This window comes from Lichenostomus cassidix, chromosome 23 (assembly GCF_008360975.1).
Source record: "Lichenostomus cassidix isolate B80296 chromosome 23, HeHo_3.0, whole genome shotgun sequence".
In the NCBI taxonomy this organism is placed as follows: domain Eukaryota; kingdom Metazoa; phylum Chordata; class Aves; order Passeriformes; family Meliphagidae; genus Lichenostomus; species Lichenostomus cassidix.
The window spans coordinates 1,712,209-1,731,327 of NC_139503.1; the positions used below are offsets into that span (position 1 = coordinate 1,712,209).

The 19,119-nt window shown below is 52.9% G+C and overlaps 2 protein-coding genes across 7 annotated transcripts; one reads left to right on the forward strand and one right to left on the reverse strand.

Annotated features, from left to right (window-relative positions):
* Window positions 1-4,104: 4,104 nt before the first annotated feature.
* On the forward strand, window positions 4,105-11,026 carry SYNC (syncoilin, intermediate filament protein). 5 transcript variants are annotated; one of them, XM_085080908.1, is made up of 5 exons: window positions 4,703-5,476; window positions 5,897-6,088; window positions 6,780-8,106; window positions 9,279-9,403; window positions 10,454-11,026. In XM_085080908.1, the coding sequence occupies exons 1-5, from the start codon at window positions 5,433-5,435 to the stop codon at window positions 10,515-10,517; spliced, it is 1,752 nt and encodes a 583-aa protein (XP_084937034.1). In that variant the 5' UTR covers window positions 4,703-5,432; the 3' UTR covers window positions 10,518-11,026. The 5 variants fall into 5 exon arrangements, with proteins under 5 accessions (XP_084937036.1, XP_084937034.1, XP_084937035.1 ...); XM_085080912.1 differs by lacking the exon at window positions 4,703-5,476 and adding an exon at window positions 6,188-6,475 and having other exon boundaries at window positions 5,998-6,088; XM_085080910.1 differs by lacking the exons at window positions 4,703-5,476; window positions 5,897-6,088 and adding an exon at window positions 4,105-4,446.
* A 368-nt stretch (window positions 11,027-11,394) lies between these two features.
* RBBP4 (RB binding protein 4, chromatin remodeling factor) lies at window positions 11,395-19,066 on the reverse strand. Of its 2 annotated transcripts, none has more exons than XM_085080920.1 (12): window positions 18,892-19,066; window positions 17,648-17,792; window positions 17,186-17,331; window positions 16,085-16,258; window positions 15,532-15,647; window positions 15,247-15,407; window positions 14,947-15,073; window positions 14,770-14,847; window positions 13,659-13,735; window positions 13,509-13,566; window positions 13,303-13,413; window positions 11,395-12,506 (listed from the first exon to the last, which is right to left on the reverse strand). In XM_085080920.1, exons 1-12 carry the CDS (start codon window positions 18,905-18,907, stop codon window positions 12,441-12,443), a joined length of 1,275 nt encoding a protein of 424 aa, XP_084937046.1. In that variant the 5' UTR covers window positions 18,908-19,066; the 3' UTR covers window positions 11,395-12,440. The 2 variants fall into 2 exon arrangements, with proteins under 2 accessions (XP_084937046.1, XP_084937045.1); XM_085080919.1 differs by having other exon boundaries at window positions 17,648-17,795.
* Window positions 19,067-19,119: the final 53 nt, after the last annotated feature.

The following is a 19,119-nucleotide window of genomic DNA, read 5'->3' on the forward strand; positions in this document are numbered from 1 at the left end:
GGGAAAGGCAAAGCTCTCAGGAAGGATTTCACCACGCAGCACAAGCTGGCGTTACTCAGCGATCTGATTTAGATTAGATTTCAGGGAGAAATGCTTCCCTGTGAGGGTGGGGAGGCCCTGGCACAGGGTGTCCAGAGAAGCTGTGGCTGTGCTATCCCTGGAAGTGTCCAAGGTGAGGCTGGACAGGGCTTGGAGGCACCTGGGATAGTGGAAGGAGTCCCTGCCCATGGCAGGGGATGGAATAAGATGATTTTTAAGCTCCCTTCCAACACAAACCATTCCATAATTCCATGATCCAGCTGAGAGGGGACAGCAGGACACGCAGTGACCAGGCCAGAGCAGCAGCAGCTCAGTGACAGGACACATAGCAAAGCCAGGGGAACGACCCTAACGACAGCACAGGTTGTTTCTGCTGCATTCCCACACTCCTGACTCCGAAGCGTTTGGATCCTTGCATTTCCTGTTGTGAAGAGCTGCACGGTTGTGTTGGAGCTGCATCCTTCCCGGACGCTCCCAGCGCCTGGCCGCACGCCCGGAGCAGTTTGCCAGCCGCTGGAAATGGCTGGAAGGGTTTAAAAAGCAAGAAGCTCATCCATCCCTCAGGCTTCCCGGCACATTAGCATCTCCTCTGGGATTCAGGCAGCGGCACGTGGATTTTGTGGGCAGTGCAAAGCTGAGCATCTCACTGCTGCCCGGTGGCACCAGGGGTGGGGATGTGACTCCAAACCCAGGGTGACACCTGCAGAAAGGCCCTGATCCTCTGTGCTGTCCTGTCTCTGCCCCACATTCCCCACTTTCACCCTTCCAAACCCAAACTCAAGACCTAAATGAATGCTGAAGGAATTGGGCAGAAATTTCCTGGCACCTCTCTGCCCCTCTGTGATCCCAGGGGGTTGATTCCTTTCCTGAGCATGTCACTGCTCCCCCAGGCTTTGCTGACCCACGTCGAGCTGAACTGTGCTGAGGAGACTCTAATCCCCAATTAGGGCGTTTGTGTTGACTTTCTGCTGCCGGCCGGCTCTGACTTCCGAGTCATTAGCCTCCAAAAAAAAAAAAAAAAAAAAAAATCCCATTTTTCATCTTCCTCATGTGGCAGCAGAACCAGTTTGAAAAGCATTTTCGCACAGAGTTATGGAGCATTGTCCAAATAATCACAGTGAGAGAGAGAGAGGGAGGGTATAGATTATCCTGTGAGGAGAGCTCTTGTCATAGAAGGAGGAAGATGGAGGAGGAAGGTGAGGTTGTCTCCATGACATTCCCAGTCCAAGAGCCCCTCGTGCCTGATCCCTGGGAAGTGAGACCCAAAAGGGCACGGGAGGAAGCCGAAAATCGACTGCCAGCCGTGGCATCACGTGCTGGAGCAGCCACAGGAGCTGCTGCTGCTCGTGCCAGGGTGCAGCCGCTGCCCTGGGCTGTGCCCATCTGTCCCCTGCCCCCATTTCCGTCCCCTGGCCGCCACACCGAGCCGAGGCTGCTCCCTCATTACTCATTAATACCTCCGTCATGCTCAGCTGGCCGGGACAAGGTCCTCCCGCATCCCTTTGAGCCCCGTGGGTGTCGCTTCCCCCCCTGTTCCCCCCCGAGTAGGAGCTGCTGGCCCCAAATCCCTTCCGCAGGGCTCCTGCTGGCTGGTTCTCGCCCCAGGGTATGGAAAAAGCCAGCGCGGAGCTTGGGCCGCGGTGACCCCGCTGGCGATCGTTGGGATGCGAGGACTGCTTGTTGTGGTGCTGAAAATCAGCTCGGTTGGGAAAATGGGGGTTTTAAAGGGTGGCTCAGACCACAAATGGGGTGGGGAGAGGGAGGCGCTGATTTCCTAGCTCGGGTTCCAGGCACGTGGAGATGGGATGGATAAATAGCAGCAGTTGTTCCCTTCCCAGCTCCCTCGGGTCGGAAGGGACAGCTCTGTCACAGCCCAGGAGCATCACCCGTGTCTGTGGTGACAGGGACAGGTGGCCTCGAGAGGCATCTCCTGCTCCTCAGCGAGCATCCCGAACGTTTGCTGGAAGGGAAAAGCCTGTGGGAATGTCAGTACAGCCTCGGGATGTCACAGACACGTCGGATGAGCTGGCCTGGCACAGGCGGGATGGGGCTGACAGCGAGTGGGGGGTGAAATCCCAATCCCCCCGCGTGTGACGCGGGTGACACGGGTGACAGAGGTGGCACAGGGACATCTCGGGGTGCCAAGGGAGCTGCCAGGACAGGCAGATGTTTAATCCCAGTGTCTGGGCTGAGCAAAGATAAAGCTGAAGGAGTGGGATGTGGAAGTGGACACATTCCAGGAATCCCTGCGGCTGGAACCCTCACTCAACCCCGCTCTGATCCCCTGGCTGGGCTGGTGTCTCCTTCGGGAGCAGGAATGGTGTTTTCCTCTTTCCCCTCCCCGCAGGGAAAGCAGGAGCCAGCAGCCAGATAAGCGGGAGCTGCTGGCACGGCGGCACAGGGACACGGTGTGGCAGAAGGACACGGTGTGGCACAGGGACACGGTGTGGCACAAGGACACGGTGTGGCACAAGGACACGGTGTGGCACAGGGACACGGTGTGGCACAAGGACGCGGTGTGGCACAGGGACACGGTGTGGCACAAGGACACGGTGTGGCACAGGGACACGGTGTGGCACAAGGACACCGTGTGGCACAAGGACACCGTGTGGCACAAGGACACCGTGTGGCACAAGGACACCGTGTGGCCCTGGTCCCGTGGAGCTCCCAAGGTCCCTGCCGGACAGACGGCGCCGTCGGACTCCCCCTTTCATCCCTGCCCCAGCTGGGCACACAGGCTCACTCTGTGTTCTTCCTCTTCCCCCACTCCTCCTCCTCCTCCCCTCCCACTCCAGGGGCCACCGCAGCTCTCAGCTGGGGAAACTGAGGCAGGAAGTGAAGCAAACCAGGTTGTTCTCAAGGAGCCAGCGGCATCCAGCCCCCCAAACCCTGGTGAATCCCCCCCGTGCCATCCCCGCACAGCCACGGCTGCTGCGGAACCATCCAGGGATCCTCACCCGGCCGGGACAAGGGGGACAAAGGGACCAGGGCAGGGCAGGAGCGAGCCAGGATCCTTCCCTGGAAGCTCTCCCAGCTCCAGGATGAATCACACTTTCCCCCGGGATCAGATTGCAGCTCCTACCCTCGAGGGGCCGGATCTGGCACGGCTGGCTCGGCCGGACCCCCTCGCCCTCGGCAAACAGCGAGCGCTGCCCGGGATCGCCGCTCCTAAATCCCATCCGTCCTGGAATTCGGGCAGGTTGGACACCCCACGGCGCTGCCAGAGCCTCTGGATGAGCACACCCCGATTTCCCTGCTACTTCCAGTTTGTCCCTAAAGATTGTGTGGGGACAGCACGGGGACGGAGCCGCCGTGGCAGTGCCAGGGGGGTGGCGGTGGTGCCACGGTGGCGACGCCGCGCTGCCGGCTGGCTGCTGCCCTTGGGGCTGATCTGTCGTGCGTGACGGGAAGGAAAAGTCCAGCGGGAAGGGAGACACAGCCCCAGGTCACCAGAGAAAAGCTGAAGTGCCCCACAGCCGCTCTTTGCTCCCCACGACCCCCCGGGAGTCGCCGGGGACGCCGTGGTGGCAGCGCGGTGACCGGAGCCGCTGTCATTCATCCCGAGAGCCAGATCTCAAACTCTCCGTCTCTCAAACTCTCTCCTGCCTTTTTTTCTCGCCTCTGGCAGCGCCGATAACTCCTCCAGCTCTGTTTACCGGAGCAAAGTCCACGCTGCTGGCTGCCGGCGGTGTCTCCCTGCACTGCCCGGTCTCAGCTGGTGCCCGCGGCCGGCGGGGCTCTGCCGGGCACACCGGGGACACCGGAGCCGCCTGTTGCCTGGTTATATCCACAAAACATCCCCGGGCCGGGGCCTGGGCAGGGGTATCCGCTTACGGAGCAGGGAACAGCTGAGCGCTCCCCACCCTGCCCTTGGCAGCTCATTAGATAAACCCAGGGCTCGGCAGTGCTGTTGTCATTGTCCCCTCCAGGCCCTACAAGGCTTGTTGGACGCAGCTCGTGTGATCCGCAGGTTTCTCTCCTTGGCAGATCCATCTCCAGATAGATATTTATACACCCAACTTGTGCGAATTAACAGCATTCCTCTCCGATTGAGTCAAAAATAGAGGCGCTTCATGGAAAAAAAGAGAGAGAAAAAGAAGGTGTGCCGGGCTGAAAAAAGGAACAGGATCCAAAAAAAGAGAAAAAAAAAACCCACTCAAATCTCCCTTTTCCTTTTAAAGCTCTGTTCCCGAAGGATGGACGAGAGCTGTTATTTTAAACTTGATTTCTGCGGCCCCGTGGCCAGCGAGCCATGGGCAAGGTGACAGTGACGGTGACAGGGTGGCACTGGGCGATGTCGCAGGCTGGGGTGTGGGCTGCTGGGTGGTTTTGGGGCACGTAAGCTGGAGACTTCCTGAGAGGGCAGCGCCGACTTCCTGAGCTCGGCAGGAGCGGGAGCAGCCCGAGGTAGGCTTGGGGACAACACCAGGAGGGGTGGCCAGGCCAGATGGTGACCCCAGGATGATGCACCTATGCCAACATGGCAATATAGATCCTAAATGGGTATTTTATATAAATGTTTGTTGGTGATATGATGGACAAAATGTGGATTTAGGATGCACGGAGTGGGGAGGATGGGGATGGGCACCGTGGGAGAGCAGAGCTGGTGAGTGGGCAGAGGTGGGGAGCCAAGAGGGTGAGGGCAGTGTCGCTGTTGGACACCCAGGAGTGTGACCAGAGGGAAATGCCACCTTCTCCATCCCCAAACCAGAGGGAAAAGGGTGGCAGGGATCGGTTATGGGCGGAAGAGGAAGCTGAGGCTGTGCTGTGCCATGACTGGGGTGTTTGTGGGGCCAGCCTGGGGTATGTAAAAAACCCCGAGATATTGGTAATTAATACATCCATAACCAACACCCCGGAGTGCAGCACTGTGCTACCAGCACCTTCACAAATCCCATCCCATGCTCGGGATGAGGCCATTCAGGGACCCCGAGCTGCATCCTCTGGCATTTCCCCTTCCACCACAACCAAACCCCCACTGCACCATCCCAGGGCACCCCATTATCCCCACCCCAGCCCTGAGCAGCACCCCGGCGGGACAGAGACCTGCGGATCCAGGGAAGGAGCCGCCAGTGGGGCGGGAAGGAGCGTCTGGGAGGTTCCACCAAACAAACCTGTCCCATAAATCAGGGGTGGGAACAGCCGGAGCGGCATGGGGGCTGCTCGGGCTGCTCCCCAGGGATGCGAGCTGGCTGCAGCGGCTGCCTCTGCCAGGGATGCAGACAGCCAGGCCTTCCCCGCCCTCCTCCTCCTCCTCCTCCTCCTCCCCGGGGCGGAGGAAGGCAGCGCCCGCAGCTGGCACTGCAGGCGGTGGCCGGGGGAAGCGGCTGCTCGGCGGAGTCTGATTTCCAGCCCTGTTTATTAATAACCCCTCTCCGCCCCATGCTAAGCCCATGTGCAGTGCAGAGCCGGCGGCGCTGGGCTCCGGGGGAGGAAGGTAAGAGCCCACCCGGCAGGGCAGGGAAGGTTTGGAAGCCTCCGGGGGTCCCGGGGGTGAGGGATCCTCGGCAAGGTGGGGGGCGTGGGGCAGGTGAAGGGGCTGCCAAAGCCTGGGGTGCAGGGATGGGGTGGGGGGATTGAGGTTCAGCATTCCCGGACCCTCAGGAATGATCGGGAATTTGGGGAGTGGTCTCTCTGGGGTACCAGGAGTTCTGGGGGGCTCTGGGATGAGGGGTGGTGGGTGGCAGCGAGCCCCAAATCCCGGCTGGAAAGGCAGCACGGCGCCCTCCCCTCCCGTCCTGCCCATGCAAAGCAGATCCAAGAACTTTGAAAAACAAGCGCTGGCAGCGGGGAGGGCAAGGAAAAACCGGGCAGAGGAGCCCTTTTCCCACCTTTCCACTCGCTGCCCCCTCTCCAGCCGCCGGCCGTGCAGTCCGAGGCTGCGATGTGTCATCAGTGCCGAAAACTGCCTTATTAGGAGAGAAAGTATCGGTGAAAATCAGTTCTTTGCTCAAAGCCGTTGCTCCGAGCCCAGGGCTGCCTGTGAGTGCCAGCCTGCGCTCATTCCTCAGGGAATGACTAGACATGAGCTCAGCGGCGTGGCCGAGAGGTGAGGGCATCCTCCCACCGATCCCACCGGCTCCTGGCAGCAGCAGGAAAAGCCTCTGCTCGTCCCCGAGCGTTGTTCTCTCCATCCTACCCCAAATAGCAGCCGGGAGGATGGGAGAGCGAGCATTCGGTGGTGGCAGCTGCAGGTGCCGCGCCTGGGGACAATGAGGGATCGATGACTCTGCAAAGCGCGGAGCTCCTGCTGCAGCCGCTGCCGCTCGCCCGGGGCTCTGCGTGTGGGGTTTCCTTCATCTCAGCCATCCCGGAGCCTGCCCGGGCTTCCAGCAGCGCATTCCCTTGCCGTGAGGTTATGCCACGCTGCTAAAATCGCGGCGAGTTTTCCAGGGAGTGCTCACATCGGTGCCGCTGGGGAGATTGGCCGGGACAGGTTGGCACTGGAGCAGCTCTTGGGTTTGGGGTCTGGGTTTGCATGCCTCACTCCTCTGCCGTGGATGTCAGGGAATTACCCAGGAATTAGCTTTAAGAGGGGTTTGTTTCCTGATTTTGGACAGTCTGGGCCCAAGGTGCCACCAGAGGTTTGAGCCCAGCCCTGCCCTGTGGGTGACACGGGGACTGTCACAGCGGCCAGGCCACCACAGGACCCACCAGGCTCGGGGGTCTCACAGGGTGGGGAGGAAAGGCTGAGACCTGTTACACTCATTGCTCCAGTTCACATCCCCTCTCCTTTCCAGGGACCTGATGGCACAGCCCGAGCTCCCCCCAGAGCTACAGCTGGATGAAGCCAGAGCACCCCCAGCCCCACAGGGAGCACCTGAAGGAGCTGCTCTGCCCCCGGAATGTCCACAGACCCCATCGGATCCGGTGGGGAATGGATCTAAACCCCTGCACAGGGGCAGCCCAGACTCCAGCCAGGGAGATCCTTCCTTGGAGATAAACACTCCAGGGACCCAGCTGGATGAGGATGGAGCCAGGGCTGGGATCCCGCTGGATGTGGACGCAGGTGGAGCAGGAATTCCGCTGGACGTGGACAGGGCAGCGATCCCGCTGGACGTGGATGCAGCCAGGACAGGAATCCTGCTGGACATGGATGCAGATGGAGTAGAGATTCCACTGGATGTGGATGCAAGTGGGACAGAGATCCCAGCAGGTGTGGATGCGGGTGGGACAGGAATCCCACCGGATGAGGACGCAGATGGAGCAGGAATCCCACTGGACATGGACACAGACAGGGCAGGCATCCCAGAAAACCCAGACGGGGCAGGAATCCCGCTGGACATGGACGCAGAGGGAGCAGGCAGCCCTCTGGGTGCTGACACCACCGAGCACCAATGCCTGACCCTGGAGGAGCTGGGGAATTATTTCCAAGAGTGCATCGAGATCGTGGAGCAGCTGGAGCGGGAGAGGGACAGCCTGATCGCCGAGCTGGCCCAGCTGCGCGAGCCGGCGCTGCAGGAGATCCGCCATGCCCACGAGGAGATCCAGGCCGCCTGCAGGCTGCTGGCCAAGGTGGAGCTGGAGAGGGACAACCTGCGGGATGAGATCCGGCAGATCAAGCAGAAGCTCTTCAAGGTGACCAAGGAATGCGTGGCCTGCCAGTACCAGCTGGAGAGCCGCCGGCACGACCTCTCCCAGCACGCCGCCTACCAGGGCGAGCTGGAGAGCCAGGCGGGGCAGCTCTCCGGGGAACTGTCCCAGCTGAAGGAGACCTGCGAGAAGGAGAAGGAAGTCCTGAGGCAGCGCCTGGAGGCTCCGCCGTGCCGGCAGGACAACCTGTACCTGCAGGAAAGCCGCCGGCTCTCCATGGAATTCGAGAGCTTCGTGGCCGAGAGCCGGCGGGGGCTGGAGGAGCACTACGAGCCGCAGCTGCTGAGGCTGCTGGAGAGGCGTGAGGCTGGGGCCAAGGCGCTGCAGGAGATGCAAGGAGAGATCCAGGGCATGAAGGAAGCCCTGAGGCCCTTGCAGGGCGAGGCCAGCCGGCTGCGGCTGCAGAACCGCAGCCTGGAGGAGCAGATCGTGCTGGTCAAGCAGAAGAGGGATGAGGAGGTCGGGCAATACAGGGTATGTGTCCCAAAAGGGCACCACTGCGTCCTGTTTTGAGAGTGGGAGTTGTTCTTTGCATCCAGGGGAATGTGGATGCTGCAGGATCTGCTTGTAGGGCCAAGGGAAGGAGTGGGGTGGATGAGGAGGGGGAGGATGGGGAAAATCTCCTGCTTGTTGGAATTAAAATTATCCCCCACCCTAGCACAAGCCAGGTAAAACAGCAGCCCATGGGCACAAGGCAAAGCCAGAGGTGCAGTGGGAAAGTTTGGGGCTTCACCCAGTTTGGAAAATAGGTTTCTCCTGAATATATTCTCTCTTGGTTTTGTCCTGCCCCTCAAAAATGGCCCCAGGGATGGGGATTTCCTTCCCAAAGCTCAGTGATGCTGCTCAGCACAAGCATCACACATTTCCCACAGCTCCTCCAGCACAGGACTGAGCCAAGACACTTGGAAAAGTCACTTTTAAATGAAGGTGGATTTTCTTTCCAAACCCTTCTCCTGCTGGGGCAGATTCTGCCCCTCCGACTGCCAGGAAGGGTCTCACCCCTCTGCCCACAGCTCAGGGGCCAGGCTGCCTCCAGGGAGGTTATTTCTGGCCAGGCCAGGCATCCCCTCGGCCTGAGGGACAAGGCAATTCAATATCTCCAAGAGCACATTTGGCAAAGAGGCTCCACAATTAATCTCCCCCCTTTCAACACTCTCTGTTCTCGGCTCGCAGTCGCTGCCTCCTCCCAGCAGTTTCTGGAAGCTGCCATTCCCCTTCCATCACAGCTCCTCCCTGCTGGGATGGGGACCAGAATCACCAGCATCCATGGATTTTTGGGGTTCCTCAGACCCCTGTGTGCCTCCACATTTTCCTTTGCCCAAATTCCTCATTTATCTCCTCCTGTCTCACGGGTTTATACAGCTCTGGCAGCTTCTCAAAACACACACTGAGTCATTTAGGGGACAACACTGAGCAGCCAGGAGAAGCCTAAGGACAAAATACAGCCCAGCCCGAATTCCCACCTTTGTATGAAAACAAAGCTTTTTTTGCAGAGGTTTTTAGAGAAGGTAGTTGGGCAGGAGCAGCCTGGCTGTGCTTGTCCAGACCAGCACCATCCACAGGGAGATTCCTGGGGAGAATCAGGGCAGCAGAGGAGCACAGGCATCTTCCTCCCTCAGCTAATCTACTCGTTTTTTCCCCCCCAGGAGCAGGTGGAGGAGCTGGAGGACAGGCTGAAGGAGCTGAAAAACGGAGTGCAGCTCCAGCAGCGCAAGAACCAGGAGCTGGAGGAGCTCAGGACCAGCCTCCACCGGGAGCTCTCCATCTACAAGTGCGTCTGGGTCTCCTCCCTGCGGGGCAGAGGAGGAAGAGGATGGTGGGGAAGAGTCCAGGGTGAGGTCACACTGCTGTGGGACACCTCAGGCTTGTCCTCCTGGTCCCCAGTGTGTGACCAAGGGCAGCACAACAGGAGTTCCAAACCCTGTGTCCAACAGCAAAGAGGGATTTGATGGAAATTGCTGCACACAGAGTGGGGTGGCTACCCAAGGGGCAGGTGTGGCTACTGAAGTGGTGGTTTCCTTAGCTGAGGTTTAGCTTTGGAAGCTGTGGATGCTGGAATTGCCTTCTGGTTTCACTCAGGTCTTCACTGCACGTGAATTCCTAAATCTCCAGAAAACATACATGAGTTTGTGGATTGTTTTACTCACCCAACCTGGAGCTGCTGTTACTTCAGTCTCAGCTGGTCACACTCTTAACCCTTTTCTGTAGTCTCACTGCTCCTTTAGCATTCCTTTTTCCCCTTCTCCACCTAAAACACACCACAGGAGAATATTCCCTACCCCAAAGCTGTTTAATCCAAGCACAGGGAGGAGCTCTCTCAGCCTGGGTTGTCACCAGCCATTCCCAACAGGACAAACTGCATTTAGGATTCAGCCCAGATCCCAACACCACCCTGTCCTTGCTGCCTGGGCTCCTCCTAAATCCCAGACCAATGTTTAATTCCAAGTGGAGTCTCTCAGCTCCTGGAATCTACAAATTGCCAGCGCTGGAAATGACATCTTTAAATGAGGTTTCACATTTGCTCCAGGGACCTGAGAGTTCAGTGCAGCTCTGAGCTGCCTTTTCCAGCAGCTCCCACCAAAAATGACATTCCCTTCTGTTAAATCCTCTTTGCCAAGGGCTCTGCAGGAGCTGGGCTGGGCCCACACACTCTCAAGGCCATGGACTGAACCTCTTGAAGTGTTTCCCAATTCCTTTTTCTCCCATACCGTGACAAGAAAGAACTTTTCCCAAAAATAGCATTTCCCCCTTCCCTTTTTTTCTCCAGCCAGAGCATTTATGCAAATATTCCATAGCCTAAATTTCCTTTCTACCCTTACAGGAGCTGCTTGGAAATCTACGGACACCTCTGCAAATCGGAGGAAAAAGCAGAGCAGGACTGTTAGAACCATGGAATTCTCCTCTTTGTAGCAAAAAAACAAAACAAACCACTGGTCAGAGGATCTACAAGGGATGTCTCCTCTTGCTGCTTTATCCTGCCTGATGCCAGCAGCTGCCTGGAGTTGGGAATATTGGACAATGCTTTCCCTGGGTATTCCTGAGGTGCTGCTGTTGCTCATGTAGTAAAACTGCTTTTCCCCAGAGGAGAAAACAATCTTTGCACTGAACAATGGATATGGAAGAGGGAAAAACTGATTTATGTTTTGCTGTGTTTGGGAAAACGTTATCTTATTTCAGATGGTTTAAACCAGCACAGAAAGTTCTGGCTGGTGCAGGGGAGGGTTGACTTTTCAAAGTTTACATGCAAGAGAAGCTTTCTCCTTTGAAGAGGATTTTCTTTTGTATTTCAAGGGTCTCTGCTGTACTGGGTTGTGCTCCACAGAAACGAGGTGGTGGGGAAGAGGTTTCCACTTTATATCGAGTCTCACACTGAAAATAAAAGGTCAGAGTTTAAGGAGCCTTTTCATTCTCAGGGCTGCGTCTCAAAAGCCCAAGTTTGTATCAAATTCATGCTGGAGAGTAACAAAAAACAATTTTGGCAAGGGCTAAAGGCAAAGTTAAAATGCAGACAGCAGCAGGGCTTGAGGGGAAGAACTTTGGTGCTTTGGTGGCTGCTTGGGGGTTTAAGTGCTCATTGATTTATTTCACAAAGCAGCAGAAATGAGATAAATACCTATTTTAACGTCCTAAAAATTAAAAAAATATCTCTACCAGCATCCAGCCTCATGGACACACACAGGCAGAGACCACATTCAGCTCCCTGAACAGGTGAACACCCTTAACAAAGCAGTAAATGCAGAAACAGCACAAAACTCCCCAAACTTGGCAGCGTTTACGTAGAAAAACTTTATTCCAACTGAAGGACTTACACGCAATTAGTCATGAGGAGATGGAGAGTAAGAGGCTGCTGGTGGCACTGGACACCCGAGTGGAAGACGTGCAGGACCTTGTGGTCAAGGATTAACTCCTAAAAAAAGTAGTTCATCCACTTTTTTTTTTTTGTTTTCCACCAGCTGCCAAGGCTGTTGAGGGCACCGGGGTCATCCGTTGGTACAAACAAACACCTTTTACAACTTGAGGGCTCCCCCAAGTTTTAAAAAAACCATTTCACAGAAAGGAAAGAAACATTATGTGAAAACACAGCTCAAGAAACACACAATAGAGCAAAAAAGGTGGGAGGTGAAGGAGGCTCTGCAGGAATAGCTAACGAATCCAAACCGCTGGCGCCCAGCAGGAGGGAGGGAAAGGGAAAGGAAGGAAGGAATGAAAAACCCAGAATTAGCAGGAGAGACAAAAAAAGAAGAGAAATTTCAGTTCAAGTCAGAACTTGCAAGTCTTGTATCTGCAAAGGCGGAAAAAGCCACAAGGTACAGATAACTAAAGGAATTCCAAGGCTTCTGAGTTGCACTGAGGAGGACAAGACCTTCCACACCATTTCTGAGCTGTCAGGGGATTAACACTTGGATCATCTCTGTTGGCTCAAGCCCACTCGGGCAGCTCTGCCAATTTAACTTTTTGTTTAAATTAGGCAAAAGCCTGTGGCTGGAGCAAGCAAAAGACAGGGAAAAAAAACCCCCCAAGCCTAAGCTTGCTCTGTGATGAAGGCAGTTAAAATAGGACAGGCAGACCAACGCAGGTTGCTGTAGGAATTCTGGCCAAGGAGGCACAGCAGGGAGCTGGCTGAGGGGGCTGAGCCCTTTTTTTTGGGGTGGGGAATTCTCAGTGTCTGGGTGGAAAAGCCTGGGATGGGATCTAGAGGAGGATGGCTGAACACAAAGCCTACGTGTGTCTCAAAACCAGTGTTAAGTCAATATCAGGGCTGAGAGGGGAGAGAAGGAGAAAGACTAAAAACAGGGAGAGGTTGCCATCTAGGATCCTTGACCTTCTGGATCCACACTTCCTTCGGGATCTTCATCGTTGTAGATGTTCTCTGCCTGCAAGACAGGGATGGAGGGACTGAGGGAGCATTTCCCACCCTTTTGGACAGAATTCCAACTGCCAGAACACCTCAGAAAGTTCTGGTAGTTTATTTTTTATTTGCAGATATGGATCACTTCATCCCCAATCCCATTAACATGTAAAGCAGCAACACAAAAAACCTTCTCCATAAAAGCCTGGTCTCAAAAAAATTCCTAATTGGTCTGGAAATAGGAATCTGCTAAAGGAGAGTCCACTGCAAGCCTTAAAAAAAGTGTTTGAAGTATTTATTTTGTAGATCCTCTACTCAGCAGCACTTTCTAAAAGAACTACACAGACAGCTGCCAAGAACAAAATTTAGAGATAAACAAAAAAAAATAGGAAAATGGTCTTGTCAAAGGTCAAGATTGTTTTCCAAAACCTTCAACAGCTGGGAATGTAGAGCCAGCAAACTGTTCCTGTTCACCAGCACTCTTTTCATCTTTGGAGAATGAAATCTCAAATATTCTTTAACAACTACAGAAACCTCAATTTCATTGCTGGTTCTCACACACTGTTTTCATTCAAAAAATTCTTTCTGAACCAGTACTTCCTCTTTGTTTTTTTTTTTTTATAAACACAAAACATGTCCTGAGTATTTGGAAACCATTGTTCTAGCCAAAGCTAAAGGGGATTTCACTGTCCCTTTGAGATTTCAGCAGTGCTACAAACTGAGTAATTCTGAGGGCTGTAAATGAAAGCAGGAATGCTGAAATCCAGGTTTTCAACACCATCTCCCACCTGGCATTTCCTGCACCTTCCCAAACAACTCACCATTTGCCAGACTTGCATGATATTATCTTCTGATACAGAACAAATGACCCAAGGCTCATTGGGATTCCAGGAGAAATCAGAGATCTTTGCAGTATGACCACCATGGATAAACTAGGATTGGGGAAACAAACAGGGGAATGGTTTGAAATTTGCATTGCAGAGGTGAGCAATAAGTTAAAATATTGAATGGGGCTGAGAAGACTCACCAACAGCTCTGGGGGACCATCCTCAGCATCTTCAGGGGATTGCTCCTCTCCAATTTTACTGCAAAAAAAAGGGTTGGTTTGGTGTTTTGAGGTGTGATGCAATTAATCAATAATATTTTGTGGGGAAAGCCTGAATAATTTGGGATTTACCTCAAGTCCCAAACATTTAGCCTGCGGTCTGTGCCACTGGAGGCCAGGATGGTTTCATTATGGGGAGACCACTGAACCTGAAGGCAAGGATAAATTTAAAAGTGATTTTTGAGAAGCTGTAACAGGACATTCCCAAAAATCACCACTTCATTTTGCACCCTGAGGGTTCTACAAGAATTCAAACCGGTAACAACATAAAATATGCATAAATAACATTCATCACAGGAAGAAATTTGTGACTATTCACACAAAAAAAAAGACGTTTCACCAAAAAGGTGCCACCTGGAACCTTTCCCCTAACAAAGCCCACGTGTTTCCAAGTGCAAACAGCTCCCAAGGGTATTGGCTGCTCCTTATCTTAATAAGGATTGCACAAACAGAACCCACGGATTCCTTCAGCAGTAGGCACAGTTCTCACATGAAAAGAAATCACTGTAATTAAGCTTAACTGGCCCAAAAGCTCACATTTACTCCTTCTGCTGGAGATAAAGCTCTCCAGAACACACCACTTAATAGGATCACAGGATTAGGAAAGAACACAGAATTCTGCACACTAACGTGGCTTTTCAGGGTTCTGTAATTTTATTTAGACATAACACAGTCTGAACTGATAATCCTTCCACCAAAAAAAAAAAAAAAACTCTACATATTTTTCCTCTGATTAAGGCACGAGTTGGAGATGGAAATATTTAATCTGCTAAGCAGGTGCTGCCCATGATGTGAACATTCTCTATTTACAGCAGGAAAATCAGCAATTATCTGTTGTCAGGGGCTGTTAAACCTTCCTGTAAGACCAGGCTGAGGAGGTGGAAACATTGCAGCCATTTCCCTGCACCTCCTGCTTCAATCTGCTGCCATGAATAATTTAATGGACTCTGCCCTGCTACCATTTCATCCTTCTGCTGTGGTTAAAGCTCCAGAGCATTTCTCTGGTCCCTTTCTGGACATTCTTTCTGTACTGGAGCTCTGCAGCTCCACAACAACAACACCCAAAAAAGTATAAGCAGATAAAAGGAGTTTTTAAATGCAAAAACATTGTGGAAAAATTAGAAATTTCCAGATTGCTGAGTAGAAGTTTATGAGCCTAAAAGATAAAAGACTTCTTTTATACCTGAAATATTTCATCTTTATGTGACTCAAAGGAGTGCAGCTTCAGTTTTAGGTTCCTCAAGTCCCATAGAGCAACAGTCTAGGAAAAAAAAAATTAATATTATTTTGTTGAAGTAATCAACATGTACATCCATCCCAGAAACTGAGCAAGGATGTTCCAAAATCAAAGCAGAAGTACCTTATCAGCTGATCCTGTGGCCAGGATAAACTCACTGTAGGGGTTGAAGGAAAGGCAGTTTACTTCAGCTGTGTGAGCATCCACGGAATGACTGGGTTTGGAGGTGTTGTTTGACCGAGTGTCCCAGCTGGGAAGGGAAAACATGGAATTAGAACCAAGGTTTGGATCCCATTTCCCTGAGGGAGAAATTCTCCATTATTATGGAGATGAGAAATCTTATGGGGCAGAAGGAGATGAGAAATCTTGAGGGGCAGAAGGAGGTGAGAAATCTTGAGGAGCAGAAGGGGTTTGCCCACTTACATCATGAGCTTCTGATCATCAGCAACAGATCCAAAAAGGGATTCATGGAGAAGGTGCCAGGAGACATCTTCCACCACTGCTGTGTGGCCTGTGAAGATGGTCTTGGCATCCACCACTTTGCCTTCTTTGGGAACAGCACTGATATCCCACAAGCAAATGGTCTTTAAAACAAAAAATTTAAAAGTCACACCTTTAACCACTCTTTTTACTTCCTCCCACTCAAACCCAGGGTGTTTTTGTTGTTCCCAAGGCACACCAAGTGCAGGTTCAGCTCCAAGTACTCACATGATCATCAGAAGCACTCAGCAAATGCCCGCTGAGGTTTGGGTTCCAGGACAGCCCATAACCCTCCTTCTGGTGCCCACGGAGACGTAGGTCTGGGTTGCACTCTCCAGAAGGATCTGGAATGAGGCAAGGTGAGAATTTTTCATCTCCAACTGCACTTTCGAAATGAGGAAAGCACTTCTGATCCTCCCCACAAGTGGCAAAATGAGTTAATCTATTTGATCTGGATGAGTTCATAGGTAAATGACTGTTAATACATTTACAGGAATAGCTCAGCTACCAATCAAATCAATCACAGCTTCCAAAAAAACCTCCTTTTACCACCTCAAATACCAGCAGACATATTGAGGTGACAAAACAAGCAGACACGGTGCAGGGAAATGTTTCTCCCTTGGATACATTTGGATACATGTGTTTAAAATTCATACAAAATAACCTCTTACACAAACACCCACTTGGCCCTAAAAAATCCAAAATGAGGGGCAATCCACACCATTTCTTAACCTCTTTTTCAGCCTTAGGGGATGAGCTGGCTGCTCTGTGAAGCACAGACCTGGTTTGGAAGGGTGTTTGGTGTAATCAAAGACAAGGACATCGCTGGAGGGAGTCTTGGTGGCGATGATGCAGGGGTTCTGGGGCATGTAACGGGCTCTGTTCACCTCTCCCTCGTGGTTTATCTTGATCTCAATCTCAATTTTTCCACTTACTGAGCCAAAGCCTCCAAATTCTAGGAATAAGAATGCAGGAGTTGTGAAGAAGAAGTTTCAGAACCAGGCACAAAGGTTTGCTGCCAAGCAACTAGAATAGACAAAGTTGTGGTAAAAACAAGTTGCAATTTTGTGATACAACTGTGATACAACTTACTAAAGTTCCCTTATCTTTATACATAAAGTAACTCAGTAATTCATAAAACTGCACAATTTTGGCAGAAAGAATGGGGTTTGGATTGTTTTTAAATTAGAGTATTTCTGAGAAATACTGAAATAGAACAGAAACATGTATTTATTAAACAACCCCATGCTCATAAATAACTTTAAGAAGCCCAAAGATCAAAATTGTCTTGCACAATCCAGACTTCCTGTAAAAAGAAGAGCAAACATTGGATCATTAAGGACTTTCACCAGGTGGAAAGATTGATTCAGCCAAGCAAACAGGAGAAATGGCTAAGTTGTGACAGCCACAAAGGTTACAAAAGCATCAATTTCAAGTCTGATTCACTGAATAAAACACAATCTGTCACCCCAGAGGGGCTGGAGCAGCAATCAGGCAGCAGAACTCACAGGCAAATGAACAATATTTAAAATGTTACACTCTGAAATAAAAATATTCTTTACATGAGTGACTTTACCTAGTGCAAATGTGGTAATAAAAATTTTAATAAAAAGCACTGCATGGAGTTCAGTATCAGTTCCTGAGAAACAGGGAAGGAGGAGGCTTTCTCCCACATAAATATTTTTGCAATTAACCCACCTCTTTCTGTTTCCATCCTTAGATTATTAAGACATTCAAGAAACAGATTATTTGCCTATTAAGGAGACACCACTTAGAAACGAATTAATTTGGAAGCAAAATCTGCACTCTGAACGTCCAGAAAAGACAAATTTCATGCAGGGAAGGGAAAAATCGGTTTAAATCCCATTCTTAGGGCTCTTACCTCCTTTCTCACTGTCATAGTGGGAAGCATCAAACTGTGCATCATCGTTGGGCAGCTGCACGCTGGCGATCACCAGGTGGTTTTGTTCATCTGAGGTGTGGGTGCCCAGCACTAACCTGTGGATGCTGAAATCTTTGCCTTCAGGTCTGCAGGGGGAAGAGAAACAAAAGAGGGATCAGAAAATCTCTTCCCTGTGAGGACCTGGAATAGAATTCCCAGAGAAGCTGTGGCTGCCCCTGGATCCCTGGAAGTGTCCAAGGCCAGGTTGGATGGAGCTTGGAGCAACCTGGGATAGTGCAAGGTGTCCCTGGCCATGGCAGAGAGGTGACACCTTGCCAATTGAAGGTCCCTTCCCACCCAAACCAGTTGGGGATTCCGTGATATCAACCCAAAAGCCTCTCAGCACATTCCTGGATTTGCTGTTTATTCTGCTTTCAAAAGAGAGCAAAAGGATCTCTTTACCTTGTGACATCAGGAAGCCACTGAGCAGTCAAGCTGGGCCACTCCAGGGCATGGGTCATCACCAAATCATACAAGAAGGGGGTGTTCTTTTTCCATATTTTATATTCCTCGTTGATCACACGTTCTTCCACCGCATCATCAAAGGCTGCTGAAGTGGGGTTTTAGAAAAATACATACAATTAATTATTTGTAGAAGTATTTGCAGACACACAGCACTGTCAGCAGGCAACTGATCAGTAAGCTACATCAATCACACTTCGGTTTGCTGTTAGATGCTCCATTGGAGTAGTTGGTTAATGGTTAAAAATTCCCTGTTGCACATGCTAATCCCTTTTTTTTTTTTTTTTTAATATATGGCTGGTAATTAATATTAACTATGCCAAATTTCATCCCTGGAAGTGTCCAAGGCCAGGGTGGACAGGTCTTGGGTCAACCTGGAATAATGGAAGGTGTCCCTGTCATAGCAGAGGGTGGAATGGGATGAGTTTTAAGTTCCCTTCCAGCCAAACCCATTCTGGGATGACTTGATAAAGAACGTTGTTATCCTAGCACAATAAAGTTCTGAAACTTAGTGCACAGGGAGACAAAACCCACACTTGTAACAATGTTTAAACGCAAGAGATCCAGCAACTGCTGTTAAACAGACCGGTCTGGCTGCAGCCTTGAACTACTCGTTCCCAAAATCCAGTTTTCCAAGGCTCCTTCTGGCTGCCTTGTGGCTCTCACACACCTTCTCAGCCCATCTGCCAACAGCCTCTGCTGCAGAGAGGGCGGTGGGGAGACCTGGGGGAGCTCAACGCGGAACGGGGACACCAATGGGGAACCGGAGGCACCCCAAAGGAACCGGAGCTCGCCCGCGGAAGGGGAGCAGCCCCGCGGATCGGGAGCTCACCCATGAGCCGGGGGCAGCCCGCAGAACCGGGGCACCCTCAGGGCTCGCGGCAGCGGCAGTTAACACTTCTTTGTCCCCCCCGCTCCCCTCGCGGGGCACGGCCCGGCCCTCCCGGCCCACCGGGGCTCACAAACCCCTCCTCGGGGCGCAGCGGGCGGGCAGAGGACCCCGGGCCGGGCCGCTCTCCCCGGGCGCCAGCAGCCACCGGCGGCCATGGCCGGGGAGCCCTCAGGCCCCGCCCCGCGCGCCCCCTGGCGGCACCGCCCCGCTCCCCTCACGCCGTCACGGGGAGCGGGGGGGGAACACCCGCGCCTCACGGCGAAGGCCGCGCCGCCCATACGGGAGCCTTTACCTTCCTTGTCCGCCATGGCGGGGCGGGGGGGAGCGCGGCGGCCGCGGGGCGCGAGGCGGGGCGGGCTGGGCGAGGCGGGCGGGCGGTTCCTGCGCTCGCTGCTCCGACCCCTCCGGCCGCGGCTCCGTCTATTGTTTCCTGCCCCCGCTGCGTGCGGCTCCCGGCGCCGCGCACCCCTTCGCGCGCCAACGCCGGCCAATCGGCGCCCGCCGCCGGGAGGCGCCGGCC